This window comes from Anas platyrhynchos, chromosome 1 (assembly GCF_047663525.1).
Source record: "Anas platyrhynchos isolate ZD024472 breed Pekin duck chromosome 1, IASCAAS_PekinDuck_T2T, whole genome shotgun sequence".
NCBI classification, from domain to species: domain Eukaryota; kingdom Metazoa; phylum Chordata; class Aves; order Anseriformes; family Anatidae; genus Anas; species Anas platyrhynchos.
In genome coordinates, this window is record NC_092587.1 from 199,985,849 (window position 1) to 200,001,566 (window position 15,718).

General features: G+C 37.8%; 1 protein-coding gene across 21 annotated transcripts in view; it reads left to right on the plus strand.

The window, feature by feature from the left end:
- DLG2 (discs large MAGUK scaffold protein 2) overlaps positions 1 to 15,718 on the plus strand; it is a 1,031,289-nt gene that overhangs the window by 244,257 nt on the left and 771,314 nt on the right. Inside the window, exon 1 of one of the 21 annotated variants that reach the window (XM_027462459.3) lies at positions 13,925 to 14,217. The exons of 19 other annotated variants lie outside the window; for them this stretch is intronic. In XM_027462459.3, coding sequence (XP_027318260.1) covers positions 14,098 to 14,217 — 120 coding nt within the window. In that variant the 5' untranslated portion in view covers positions 13,925 to 14,097. Of the gene's footprint in view, positions 1 to 13,924; positions 14,218 to 15,718 lie in introns of those variants that run through there. One more of the 21 variants, XM_027462487.3, reaches the window with a different exon arrangement.

Sequence of the window (15,718 nt, forward strand, 5' to 3'; positions counted from 1 at the left end):
TACCTACATAGCATCTAGCCATATAGCTCTCTGAAAATGAAGTGTGTGATCTAAGCGATCCTGAGTGAGAGACTCAAACACAAGGTGCTCAGGTGAAAAAAGGGCATCATTTTTGCTGCTGCACCACTACCACGATGCTGTTGTTGGTCTTGACTTCAACTACATTTTATGCCTCATAGAGATAATTAGACAAAGTTCAAGGGAGGATTTAGTCAAGGCTTACATGTCTATGTCTGCAAAAGTGAGTTGCAACAGGCTTTTAGGCTAGACATAGTTACCGCCTTATAAAAATACATGCTTTGAGTATGTGTGAATTCAAAGATGGACACAACTTTGATGCTACATCAGGATATACTAATGAATTTAGGCATCTAAATGCTTTAGTAGCCCTCAAGGACTTTGAGAACGAGCACACGGTGTGGCTATTTGAGGCTTTAGATGGGTTTTAGGTATCAGGCTATATCCACGACTGTTTGGAATTTGGTAGGTTTGATTTAAACTTGCTTTCACTGTGTTTGTTTTGGTATCATTTGATAATCCTACAATGTCTAAAAGACTTAATCATACTCGTGAGCTAATAAAATGTAAGACCCTGACATCTCATAGGTTAAACATCTTGCTCTTTATCACACTGGTGTGTGCTTATAGCAAAGCAGGGAGTTAAAAAAAATCACGAGGTTCAGGCTTTTGCCCAAACAAGTGAACTCCTCCCATGCAAAGGGCAGAAAGCAAATTCTTCTGCACTAAGATTTTTCATATGCAATTTCATGTTTTCTTGTAATTAAAGAATCTTCTTTTAGTAGTTCTGTGTCCTATTTCTGCAGCTGGACCTTCTGACATGTTACCTACATAGGGATGAATTCTGTTTCAGGCATAAAGCTGTCAGAAGCTTCTTCAGAAAATTTGGCTAGAGGGCATAAATTCCCTTCCCCTCTCATGCCCTTCACCTTGAACTTGTTTTGTGTGGAGATTGTGCAGTAGCTGAAAAGAAATATAGTAAAATAAGGAGTAAGGCAGCAAAATATGTTTCTAATGGGCAAGATGAAGACATTGCAGGCTGCTCAGGCTGCTACATAGCTACCTTTGAGGTCCAGGGCTCAGAGGAACATAAAACCATATACCAAGAAAACATTGACACAAGAATTTTGAGTTTATTTGAACAGAGATGTGAGGAAGATGTAATGTTTTATTCTAGTGGAAAGTCCAGAGAAATATTAGTCAGTGGTATCTCATTGATTTTGGTGTCTTACTAAGACTATAACTAAAATATCAAGCTGAAAGCTTGATCAGTTTTTTTTTTTTTTTTTTTTTTTTTCCCTAGAAATATCAGGTGCCAGACCTGAGGCTTACTCAATATATGCTGGGAGTGTTGTGAGAAAGATCATGTCCCATTCCTAAAATCAGGCAGCCTGCTTGTGATAAAGGAAGACACAAATAAATGCATTCACATAGGGAAAAATACTTTGGGAAATGATGTAGTTGGTAGAACAGAAAGATTCAACGAGCATGGAGATGCATTTGTTCAGATTACAGAAATCAAATATTTCAGATCAGTCTCTAAAAATGACTTTAAAACATTAACTTCTATTATTTATATTTGGCATCCAAAGTTTTCAGGCTGAAGACTCTCATAGCATGTCTTTACTGAAAGGTAAGGTGTATGTGCAGTGCAGTTGCTGGACAGCAAGGATTGGGGGTTGTAGGAAGAAGATATTAGATGATAGATTTAGACTAGATGTTGGGAGGGAATTCTTCACTGTATGGGTAATGAGGCACTGGAACAGGTTGCCAAGAAAAGTTGTGGATGCTCCATCACTGGAGGTGTTCAAGGCCAGTTTGGATGGGGCCTTGGCCAACCTGATCTAGTGGGTGGCATCCCTGCCTATGGCAGGGGGGTTGGAGTTAGATGATCTTTAAGGTCCCTTCCAACCCAAGCTGTTCTATGATTCTATGATCCTGAGAATGCTTACTGGGAGCAATACCATAAATACCAGTTCACAGATAAGTAAACTGATGGGTAGAGCTGTTTACCACACCTGGTAAGCTGAAAGAGAGATCCTGAGAGCTCTGGCCCTCAGTGCAATCTCTGACTGCTGCCAGCTTCTGTTCTAGTATAGAGAAATAACATTCTAATTTACACTGTTTGCTATGTAATAATGAAATAATGAATAAATGGATCATCCTTGTAGTAGCTGTAGCCAGGAAATGAAAAGTAAATTGTGATCTGTTTTGGTCTCAAATGTTTCCTGGTTCTAATAATATAAAAAAAGGTTTTACCTATTTGAGCTGTTTAGGGTAATATAAAAGCATAGGATGCTTTATGCATAAACTTCAATTTTCATTCTGATTTTAAAAATTAGCATTGAATTTGTTCTCATTATCTAAAAATAAAAATAAAATTCAGAGATGATGTTAGATAAGATCAATGATAATAGGAATATGTTGCCATAGACACATCTGTTCGGTATGACATAAGAACACTGCTGTACAAAGAAACCCACTAAAGTTTTATTTCACAATGCCCTGATATTATGCACCTGTGAAAAATTAATTTTAGTTCTTTCACTGAAGCAATGGTCCTGTGATGATGATTCTAAAATATTCAACAAGCTATTTCAGTGCAGAGAGCTGTCAAATGGCAGACCAAACAGATGTATCAAGAAGTATCAAGAAATGTTTGAAAATTTTAATTATAGCAAGTGGCCAAAATTTCTGAGCTTAGCTTGAGCATAGCTTAATTTTGAGTTTTACGGTTTCATTTTTAGCTTCAGAATTTCTGCATCTCTTACAAAAATCTTTCTTGCAAATTGGCATGAAATTCCACTATTTATAGAAAACATAAGGGGAGAAGCAGAGAACAATGCAAAGCAAAAGTATAAAACAACAGCTTTCTGGTAAGACAGTAAGAACTGGGGAGTTGCAAGGTTTTCCAGATTGTTCCAGTATTGCGCCTTTTTTTTTTTTTTTTAGAAAAAAAAAAAAGAGGGGGGGGGATTAGCAAGGGGATACAGCTGGATTTGGGCTAGAAGGCCTGGGCTATCATCTAGCCTGACTTTCTGGCCAGAAGTCTGCAGAAATCAGCAGGCAATAATCATCTACTTTTACTGCGCCCATTTACTGCATTTTGTGGTTTGGCCTGTTTTTCCAATAGCATAGTGTAGGCCAGCAGCATCCCTTAATAGCAGATTTCCAAAACTGTTTAGAGAGATACATTTTTATCATTAAAAATGGTAAACGTATACATTCACATAAACATATTCCTTGTCAAACATTAAATTTAATTCTCATTACGTTATTACATCACAGGTTTTGTGAAGGACCAAGACTCATCAAAGGTGGGGAGATGAACTACATTCCTGTGTTGGTTTGGTGGAGGATGGAAAAAAGCCCTTCCTATGGTGTATGTTTTATTTATTTATTTCACTTATTTCTTTCTCCTCAGACTCAGATTAAAAGAAAAAATCCACAGCTGTATCACATTTCTCCAGCTCACAAGAGACTAACTCAAATGCCTTCTTCTATTTTCTAGACATGAGTCACTTCTCACAACAGATCCTCCTATCCTCCTCTCTTATGATAAGATAAAAATCCTTTCATAGTCCAGCTTGACTCGTCTTTCTGAGTCACTAACTCTTGGTGACCTTTCCTCGATTCTGATGGATAAATGCAAACTGAAGTATCTCCTGCCCACCTGCCTTTCAAATGTACATCCATTAGAGACCTACACAATATATCTATCACTGAAATCAGGACCAAACTCCCTGAAATTCTGAGCAATCTCCACTGGTTTATACACTTTCTATGATTTTTGTAATGTTTATGGGAGTACACTTCCTGCAGGAACCAAATTAGGAAGCCATGCTTGGGTTGAAGGTACCGAAGAACTATGAGGGCTGATTTCTTATAACTGAGTTTTACATACGAACTCAATAGCACTGCATGTGCATCATTTTATATGTTCAAGAACATGAATAAAATTATTTGAAATTAATAAGGTGTTTTTTAGTGTTGGTTTCAGTAGAGGTAATTTTTCACTCAGCATATATCATACTTTATTTTATTTATTCTTTGGCCCAGATTCTCATATTTTATAGGACTGTAGATCTTTATGACCCTGCTGGAATGAAAAAGGTTACTTGTAGTATGACTGACAGTAGACTCTAGCTACTGACAGTAGACTCTAGCTTTGTTTTCCTGAGAGATTTGATGCTTTTTTTTTTTTTTTTTTTTTTTTGTTAATATGTGAGATGGGGCATGCTTTGGGTCAAGGGGAGTGCTATTTGTAAAACTATTTAACTGAAGGATTAAGGGCACAAAAAGATTTCCTCTTAGATAAATACGGCTCTTGTTATATATCAGTTGATATTCTGCTGTCAGTATGCATGTCTCATTCAGTCTTGTCCTCCATGAAAAAGAGATATTGACCCTGTGTACTACATTTAGAGAATAATTTTGCAAATAGATACAATAACAAAATGTTTGTAGACAGCATCATAGCCAGAAAGATTGCCTGAGCCCCTAGCTTTTATAAATGGTTACAGAGAAACAGTGTAAAAGTCAGTTAGCTTGTGAAATATCATCAGATTATAGCAGTAATTTGCATTTCATAAGATATGTCAACTGGAGACATTCTCTGAATTTATCTGGTCTTCACTTCATGTGACACAAGGGAATATTGAAGTGAGAAGAGGACATCTCTGGAAGAAATGTGTAAGGCCTGGTATTTTAGAACTACACCTCTAACTGGAAATAGAAACTGCTAAATAGTATCAGTGCAAATATTTCTTTAACTGTTTGGAAATAATATTATTGCTTAGATAATATCAGTGTAAAAGTTTCTCTTCAGGCATGCAATGTATTGAAAATGTTTTGTGTGTAGAGATAAAATTTTTCGTGACCTGAAAAGGTGAATCATTTTGACTTAGTGGACTCATTTTGATAATGAAATGCCTTAGTTCTGTGTTGTCACTTACATTTGATTTACAATATTAAACTAGTATTACATATTAATATTCTACATAATATTGTTTATATAGTATCCTTCCTTCCTTCCTTCCTTCCTTCCCTCCTTCCTTCCTTCCTTCCTTCCTTCCTTCCTTCCTTCCTTCCTTCCTTCCTTCCTTCCTTCCTTCCTTCCTTCCTTCCTTTCTTTTTTTTTTCTTTCTTTCTCTTCCTTCCTTCCTTCCTTCCTTCCTTCCTTCCTTCCTTCCTTCCTTCCTTCCTTCCTTCCTTCCTTCCTTCCTTCCTTCCTTCCTTCCTTCCTTCCTTCCTTCCTTCCTTCCTTCCTTCCTTCCTTCCTTCCTTCCTTTTTTTTTCTTTCTTTCTTTCTCTTCCTTCCTTCCTTCCTTCCTTCCTTCCTTCCTTCCTTCCTTCCTTCCTTCCTTCCTTCCTTCCTTCCTTCCTTCCTTCCTTCCTTCCTTCCTTCCTTCCTTCCATTCTCTTTCTTTCTTTCTTTCTTTCTTTCTTTCTTTCTTTCTTTCTTTCTTTCTTTCTTTCTTTCTTTCTTTCTTTCTTTCTTTCTTTCTTTCTTTCTTTCTTTCTTTCTTTCTTTCTTTCTTTCTTTCTTTCTTTCTTTCTTTCTTTCTTTCTTTCTTTCTTTCTTTCTTTCTTTCTTTCTTTCTTTCTTTCTTTCTTTCTTTCTTTCTTTCTTTCTTTCTTTCTTTTTCCCAACATCTCCACAACTCAAGTCAGTGCAGTCTGCTGTCCAGAAAACAATAATCATACCTTGCCCATGGCATTCGCAGTAATGTGTTTCCTTGGACCTAGAATAACAATAGTGGCAATAGTGGGTCAATCGGTATCTGTTGTCACTGGACAGTGACATATGTATATTCATATATATATATATATAAAAGTTATAAAGCTTTTTTCATGAGTCCAGCAGTTGGAAACTAACTGCTGAGACAGGTCTTCTCAGCATTTGTTTGCAGAAACAGCAGCATAGATGTACAAAAGCAACAGTGGATTCAAACCCATATTGTCTGATTTACTGGGCATTATTTAGCGGATGTAGATACTTGCTCCTGAGGAACAATTTTGTTTTAGGAATTTTGCTTGATCTCACAGGGAAAGAAGATATCATTCACCTTATTTTAGCAATTTAGAAATAATATTGCAATTGGTGTGTAGGAGGGATAGGGGGATGTAGCAGAGAGGGGGGGAAGGAAGAAGAGCGAGCTCTTCTTATTATGCTTGTATGTGGAAATTAACCTCTTATTGATTCCAAAAGGTTGATTGCTATTTTATATTTAGATGTATGTATATATGTGCGTATATGTTTCTGTATGTGTCTGTATGTCATGTATGAGTCTGTCCATACCAGTATAAATTGCCCAATTTTCAGTGGTGCCTAAGTTTTAAAGTTCATTCTGAGTGCTTAGTGGAGATGAGTAAAATTGCATCACACCTGCTGTAAGACAACAGCAACAGCAGAGTGGCATCAGTTTATAAGTAACAGAAGGCAATGCAGAATAAAATCTTTTTCTCATGGCACTAGTATTCCTGGACACAAGACTTCAATAGGGCAGTGCAATTAACAGCCATCAGTGGTTGTTAGTGGTAGTGTAGTAAACAGAAAGGACACAGGTGAAAGTGCTGTTTTTGAAAAAGACAAACACCTTTAGAATTTTCTTTAGTTAATTTGTGTTTAAAAAATGAAACAGGTCTCTAAGGATTACTGGAAGGAAAATACAGCTGAAAATATTTTGACTTGACAGGTAAAAGAGGAGCTGAGGTAAGAAATGAAATTATTGGGAAAAATCTACAGGAAAAATCTTAACCAGTCATGGGAGCTGTTTTTGCTGATGCCATTGTTCCTACCAGGATAATTTTGTCTTAGTCTGAGGATTATTTCCAGAGGAAAAAGCATCTAGGTTGGCAAGGTGTCTTCACATGTTGGAGTCACAGCTCCCAGATGAGATACATATATAGCATGCATCACTGGCTTTCACAGAGGTAGGTTGCTGACAGGCATTTTTGTAATATTAGGTGTACAGTTATACATAGGTAATATGGATATCTGATTTAAACATACTTGGATTCTGTAGACTAATTTGCAAACTGTATTTGTGAAAGCTCTGATTAGTGTGGCAACCATATATTTCCACCTGCAGAAGCACATTATTTTGATTTATTAGCCTGTATCTCAAAGTGGGTTCTCTCCAAGAGGAGTTTTTCCTCCTTAATTTTTGTAATATACTTATTTTAAATACTATTTTATCTTCCAAGGAAAGAAAACTATTGGATAGATTATTAGAGTTGCCTATCTATTTTTTTATTGAGCCCAATAATATGCTTTTAGCTCAAAAGGGTTCTGGAAATATCTTGAACCTTGATTTGAAATCATTAAAATTTAGAAAATGTTACGAAAACCTTCTAAATAGTTTCAGTAATTAATTATACTTTGTGTTAAAATGCTATGCAGATTTGAAATAACTTTTCAAGAACTGGTTAAATTTAAACATATTTTCAAAATAAATATTTATCTAATTGATGAGCTTTCTAGATGAGGTTTATTAACACATTAAGCTAATAACTGCTATCAGTTGAATGAAGAGGAATAGTTAGAGCATGGCCGATGAATATCCATCATTGTACTCTCCAGGTATTGTGAAATCTAACACTTTCCTTGTGTAATGAAAATACTGGCTATGCCAATAAAACCCAAACCTGTGTTTTCATGAAAACATAGGTTACTTCCACTGTTACTAAATTTTATATCATATTTCTCAGTCTAGCAATAGGTTCCCTTTTAATATTTTCCTCTGCTAAAATCACAGTACAGAGAAGAAAATCCTAGGTGTTTTGACACATACAGGTCTTTATCAAGTACAATTCAAAATCAAGTTCTTATACAAATTTACAAAAAGAGCTTTATTTATTTATTTATTTATTTTCATACAAAACCACTACAGTGATTTCCTAGATGAAAATTGTTGGAGGTTTATTTTTAAGTACTGTAATAAATGCTGTTGAACTTCGGAGGTTTGTTCCTCTTTCATTCATGCTGTTACCATGGAAATATGGATTTTATGCTTAAATGAATTAGCTCAGTTCATAAATTATAGTTAATAAATTATAAAAGTAAAACATAAATTCGTATTTGGGGAGTGATGGTAAACTATGAAAAGATAGACATTTTCCCTAAGTTTCATTTTTCCAAGTTTTCTAAACAATCATGATAAATAATGTTTATTTATTTTTATGGGAAAAAAAAAATAAAAATAAGTGTAAGCCTCTAATCATCTGAGCTTTTCACCTTGTCTTTAGTTCTTCAAGCCTGGGTCTCTCAATGTAGGTGATCATAGAGTCAGGTCTTCTCAATCAGCTGGGTAGGATGAGGTATTAAATAAACTTGATCCAGATATTACAGGTACAGTAGAGGAAAAATCATAATCATAGAATATCTTGAGTTGGAAGGGACCCTCTGGGATCATTGAGTTCAACCCCTGTCTTCACACAGGACCACCCAAAAATCAGACCCTATGTCTGACAGCATTGTCCAAACACTTGAACTCCAGCAGGCTTGGTGCCACGACCACTGCCATGGGGAGCCTGTCCCAGTGCCCAACCACCCTCTGGGTGCAGAACCTTTCCCTAACACCCAGCCTGACCCTCTGTCACAGCTCCACGCCGTTCCCTTAGGTTCTGTTGCTGTCCCCAGAGAGCAGAGCTCAGCACCTGCCCCTTGGGCTTTGAGTAACCCAAGATGTTTTGTGAAGCTCAGTCCAATTCCTTCTTTCTGGACCTCTGTTTTTTCTTGCAGTATTCAGTTTTAGGGTCATTGGAAGCAATGGTCTTTCCTGAGAAATTCAGTCAGAGAGAGAAGGCTCACCAGACTGGGTCATTCTTCGCTTAATTTTATTTATTATTTGGCCATATACTTTCTTCAGATTTACTTATTATAAATGGCTTTATGGCTTGTTTTGAAATAGTAACCACAAAGGCTTGGTTCATAAAATATGTATAAATTTAATATTGAGAAGGAATAGTTTCTGAGTAAATTATATGTTTTTCTCATATCTCCCATCAAAACCTTCCTGCATGCAACCACAAAGGACAGAAAGCAGAAAACTGGGACATAATGGAGAAAAGTATTAAATTCTCAAGAATGAGACAATTGTATTAATAAGATTGTGTAGGAAAAAGGAAATAGAATGTTTTCAGGAAAACTGTGGCTTCAGTTAAATCAGCCTAGGGGAAGGTCTTTACTGGCCTGGAAGTGAGGAAGAACATTTGACTCAGCAACTTTTCCATCAGAATGCCAGGGTGCCAGAGAGATGTTTACAATACTGACGATGAAAGTTTGCAAATAATCTATTCATCCTTTTTTGTTTCTCTTTCTGTAGATTTTAGGATTTGCTGAGCTCAAACTGCTGATTTAGTTCTTCTGTCTGTTACAGTTTACTAAACATTACTGTTGCATTTATAAGGGAAAGCCTAAGCAAACCTTCTTGCCAATTGTGGCTGTTGGTCCACATTCACAGAATCACACAGAATCACAGAATTTCTAGGTTGGAAGGGACCTCAAGATCATCGAGTCCAACCTCTAACCTAACACTAACAGTCCCCACTAAACCATATCCCTAAGCTCTACATCTAAACGTCTTTTGAAGACTTCCAGGGATGGGGACTCCACCACTTCCCTGGGCAGCCCGTTCCAATGTCTAACAACCCTTCCAGTAAAGAAGTTCTTCCTAACATCTAACCTAAAACTCCCCTGGCGCAACTTTAGCCCATTCCCCCTCGTCCTGTCACCAGGCACGTGGGAGAACAGGCCAACCCCCACCTCGCTACAGCCTCCTTTAAGTAGAGAGCGACATTCTCCATTCTGCGTTTGTTTCCAGGTGCCTCAGACTTAATCCACTCTTCAGGAGTCAGCTATGTTTTTCCATTTAGAAACAGCACCCTAGGCCTGCAGTAATAATGCCCCTGCAATAATGCTTTCTTCACTATCCTACCCTCAGACATGGAGATTTTCAGTGTCATGAACTTCTGTAGCTGTGGAAAAGCACATTTTCATGACAATTTAAAATCTCAGAAATTGTGAAAGGAGTAAAATCCTTCCAGTTTAAAACTCATGTGCTGAAATCAGATGTGTTTAGCCAATGCGGGACTGGAGTGCTGTATGGGTGGTATCACTGCAGTGCGCAAAGGCAGGGTGTGATGGAGCATGACTGTAGCCATAGTGCCATGACTGCACAAGCCAGTACCTCCAGCAACACTGCAAAAAGATATAGGGTTGCACCCATGGCTGATGAAAGTCAGTGACTTAGAGGAAGGGACTGTCATTTCTCCCTCTTTGTTCATTCAGAGAACAACACATCACCTTCTTCAGTCCTTACCCCCTCTCTTTTGGGTTTTCTGCTTTCCCTTTATTTCCCTGATGTGATCATCAGAGGGTGATCATAAAGTCTGTCTTTACTCAGCAAGATCTTTAAAAACAATTTATAGCATTTACCCACAAATATGCTACTTAAGTGAGTGAGGCACTTTGCACTATAGTGGAGCAAAAACTGGAGAGTGTTGCTTTCTTCACTGAATTTTTAGTCTATTGGTTTTATTGTTCCTCTTCTTTAAAATATCACCACTTCCATGATGCTTGGGAAAAAATTGGAAATGGTCTAGGCTGCAGAGGATGAAAATACTACATGGTTTCATTGTTTTCCTATGAGGTTTTCCATGTACTTCCTGCTTTGTCCTGCTTTGGACAGTGGGGGTCCTTGGCCACAGCTTCGAGATGCAACAGCAATAGATCATTTTTACTACTACTGCTGCTGTTGCTGCTACTACTACTACTACTGCTGCTACTAGCTCCTATTACTCTTCTTCTGGGCAGTGATAGAGATGTTTCACTCTGCTGCAGTTGTCAGAGGAGCCAGTGGGGTGACTGCAGCAGAAGGCCCTACCTGTCCCTACCTTACCTGTCCCTACCTTACTCCTCAGAAGCAGCTTGCCCTCAGGGCCTCCTGAGATTCAGGTCCAGCATGGGCCCTCTGCTCACTTTGAACCCCCACAGACAACCAGGATTTCCTTGCAAATGCTTCCTTTCACCCTCCTTTGGAACAGGAGGATAAAGTACGCTGAAACTTCACAGTTCAAGATGAAAGCTTCAGTGGTTTCCGTCATCTAAGAATATTCAGGTCACAAGTTGTGTGTAATTTAAAGAAGGACTGTAATGTGGCTTTTTTGGACTACTGTCTCTCTACTGTTTTCAGGCCTAACCTAGATTTTTTGATTTTTTGATTTTTTAGTGGAGGAACCTCTTTCATCCATGGGGTTCTTCCCTGTGGTCTCCCTTTTAAAGAGGCCCTGAAAACTCGAAATGCTCTGCTATTTTTGGCATGTCTGGCAGACTCAGGCAAGGCTTTTTCCTCATGCATTGTTGTCACCTGTATATCAAGCATCAATATTTGATGTTTTTGAGTAGCTATTAGTCATAATAAAATGTTTTATGTTCCTTTATGAGAACGTTGCCTTTAAAAATTAGATTGCTGCAATAAGAAATGTTTTGGCAGAGGTGAAGAAACCCTGCAGGGATCTGCTTCTGCAGATTACCTGAAGTAGCCCCTGCTAAATGTGTTAAGTTGGTCTGCTATCAAAGTAATACCTTTCTGGCTTGTACAGAGGTTTCAATTTTCCATCAAATTCTCAAATGCCCCACAGTTATTTAGGAGGCATGGCTGGGAGTCTTCCCTTTTCACTGGTACAGTGTTATGAGGGTCAGGGTCTGTAATTTCCTAGATAACTTTTCCTCACAGACACTCAGGAGTCATGGGATTTCCTGAGTGAAGACTTTGGGACTGCATTACTTCTTGTTTTCCTGAATATATATGATGTCTTTTATACAGGTTATCGCTTGGGAGTCATATAGTTACACATCTCTGCTTTCTTTTTGTAAGATCCCTATTTTCCTCACATTGGGTTTGTTTGCTTAAATACAAAAAAGTAAACTTTTTAGGATAATGAAGTAGAAAGTTATTTCAGAGACTCTGCTGACTGAAACCTCATGTAATTCCTTTGGCAGAAAAGAGACTTGAATTTGATTTTCATATGCAGCTACATGCTTGCCTGAGCCTTGCTTCGCTGTTCAGGACTGTGCATCTATTCATCTTTGCTTTTTGAATTTCATTTCTCCAGTGGATCACAATTCCCTAAGATATGTGATATTTTCTCAATGACTTAGATGCTAAATTTTAATTGTTAATGTACTGTACCGCAAAATAAACTATGATCTCTTTCCCTTTCTCTTCACTTGAAGACTATCAGAAAACAAAAACAAAACAAAAAAAAAATCAATTAATTCTCCCATGCTTTTGCTGAGCAATGGGTTACTATGTTTTAGCTTATTGGATAAATATTGCTGCAGCCAGAGTCTGAATTATCATAACTTTGGGATATCCCGGTTTTATGAACTATAGCATCTAGACACCAGTTTAATTAGTAATAGAAGTTGCAGAATTGGATTGAAGAAGAGGGTTCATCTTTTTTGTTCTGGAAGTCATTGCTTGTGTCAAAGATGGTTGTGATTACTAATTACTTAATTTGTATGACAGATGGAGCTGGGGATCAAATTAAGTAGCTGTCTTAGGACACATTATAGAGCAGTATCTAGCTTTAAACACGACTGCCTTTTTCATTCCTAAAAAAAGGCACAAACAATGACAGGCTAAAAATAGCTGTTCACTTGGAGTTGACGACAGTTTCTGAGAGCTTGTCTTTAGGAAGATGTTGGAAAAAACCCTGCCGTCTCTCCCCTCCCCCTGGTTTTCTTTAAATGCATGCCCTTCTCTAAGCTTCTTCACCTCATTGCCCACAGAAAGATACCCACTGACTTTGATAGGACTTCAGTATTTCTGCAGGTTTCTGGGGGTTTACGTAAAGCATTATTTAAAGAAATCTTAAAAGTCACTGCAGATATTTCTATTAAGTTATGCTTATCCTACACAAACTGCTCTATGCTGATGGATAAGGGGTTAGTAAAGCCTTTTCCACTCTTTGCCTCCCACAGTATCTGCTGCAGTGAAAAAAAGCAGAGGTTCTTTTTGGATTTTATTCCTGAAGGCTGCTTCATAATTCAGTAAGAATATCGGTGGTTCCTGGTGCTGTAAACAAAGAGTTGAGTCTTTGGCTTTCTGTTCCTGCAGTCTAGTAAACAACCAGTTAATTTGTAGCATCCCAGCAGTTGACAGGAGTAAAAGAAGTGGTTTGATCTTATTTTTGTGCATGTGAATTAAAGCTTTGCCTTCTGGCTAGGTTCTGAGTTCCCTCCTTCTGGAAGATATTTGAGCATTTCAAATTCAGAATATGTAGTTACAAATGTGAGGGCACATCCTTCTCCAGGATTTTCCTGCTTTAATTTTAAATTTTCTCTGTGCTTCTAATCCCAGCAAGAAAGCAAGCAGTTTGAAACCTATGTCCAGTGTTTTAACTAAGAGCACAATGCAATACAGGATCTTTAGAAGTAGACCGCTGCATTTTTATTAAATGGGAGTGAAGGAGTAGGTGGGACTTTTTATTTAAAAATAGATTAGCACAGGGGACTGAACTTGCATTTGAGGAAACGTTAATAAGCCAGCCAGCCATTGTCCTTAATCAGAGACTGTATTTGTAAGTAGAACATGTTGAATCTGTCATGATTGATGACGTTGTCTTTGTTAAAAGGGATGCTGCATCTTTAACAAGAACAGACAGAAACAGTGCAGAATCTACAGTAAATTTGAGAATTGGCAGAGAAACCTTTCTTCATTTTCTATGTATAACGTTTGTAAAATATTGAAAAGAAAAACATCAAAGCCAGGGGGAAATATAAGTAACTCGCTGCTTACATTTTAATTCCTCACCTTTCCCCTCTGGGTGAGTTCCCCCTCCTTTTTCCCCCCTGAATTTAAAATGCTGGAAGGAAAAGCAACTGAGGTCCAAGTTTCAGACGCTGAATTCTCTGCTAATTGAAATTACTGGGCATATTGCTATATATAGTCGATGAAGAGATATGTAGCTTTCATTCAGTGCCTTCAAGACATGTCTTTTTGTAGTCAGAAAAACAGAGATCAATGCATTTTCAAACTGACAGAGGGAACGGATGCTCCTTAGTAGCACATGCTCGGGATCGTGTGTGTACCGTTTGTGCAGAGCAGAGACGCTGAATACTGGTCCATATGCTCCTTGTTTACTGCAATGTTTTTTGCATGTTACTGTGCACTCCGGACTAATGTGAAGGTAAGAGAAGACGAGACAACAATTTGGCAGGAATGTACATGTAAAACCAGCTGCAGAAAATGTCTACCTTGTGTTGCTGAGGACTTTGGAATTGCTAGCTGAACAGGCATATTATTACAGGTGGTTGTGGAGGCTTTGTTTTATCGTTGTCTGTGTTGCTAAAGCATAGGAGCATGTTTTAATTTTGCAGCATAGTGACCTTCAGTTTTTAACTGCTTGCAGCTCAGGTTCTAGGCTTGTATGATCTGATAAATATGTTTTGTTACTGTCCAGGTAGGCCAGAGACAAGAAGTCAAAGGCTGTTTGTGCAAAGCTACATTGCTGTATATAGGATAAGAATTCCTATACTCTTGTCCCCCATGCATCCTCCAAGTGATGCTGCTTGCATGCTTTCTTGTTGATTACTTGTCTGAAAATCGGGGTCTTGCTGCTGTGTCTGGTTTTGGCTTTGTGTCCTGATTTGTTTCTCACTGAAACAAAATGCTTACAAACGAATTATAAGCAATGTCCTAAGAAATAAACAAGAGATTATTACTGCAAAGTGTTACAGAAAAATGCCAGCTGGCAGCAGTGGTCTCAGTAGCTATTAACCAGCGTTTGTCACTCATCTCAATGTTTGCTTGCTCTGTTAATTAATGTCAGAACTTCAATATAAGTTGCTGGATGTATTACCTTCTCTGCAAGTAGGACAATATTAGCAGACAGGATCATTGGCATTGAATTGAGCTCTAAGACAAGCTGTGGGCCAGCTGTGGGAATCCAGTTGCATAATTTAGATGAATTACAGTCCTCAGTCAACATATTGGGGAGGTACTTTCGGCATTCTGGCTCTTTCAGGTTCAGATGAGTGTGTCTGTCTGAGAAGGAAAGCGCTGGGAAATGATGGCTAAACTGTTTTACCTGGAGAAATACTTGTAAAGGATATTTTGTTTTTAAACTGTTTTAAGCATGCCTCTGAATTAAAGTGAGTTTTCTGTATTTGCACTTGTTTTGGTAATAATGAACTTCACATTTGCTTATTAGGTGAAAATAATTTAAAGGCTATTTGATTACAAAGTATTTTGCTTTAGAAGCTCACATTCTAAAAATCTGGTCTTATGTAGGTGGTCAAAGTCTGTACTGCTGGTTGCTGTACTGAATTGCTAAGCTTTCACAGGTTATTACTTTCTAATTAACTTTTACAATTCACTTTTTGTGTCTCTTCTGAGGTGGAAGGTGAAAAAGATATTTTCTTTGAATATATGGATAGCAAGCCAAAAAATACAGGTTAAAACTTTTAACGTTGCTGCCTTGTTAAAATACAGCCGTTGTCGTTTCCTTATACTTTCCCTATAATGTTTTTGGCAGGTTAGTAAATCATATCCACATTATAAGCCCTGTGTTCTGTGCAGTAAATTGTCAATAAAGAAATGTTTTGAGACCAACCATTCTTTATTGTTCATTTCGTCCCCCAGCCTGCAGTACTGTGCTGAAGGTGTTCTACTAAAGTGGGTCTGTTGTT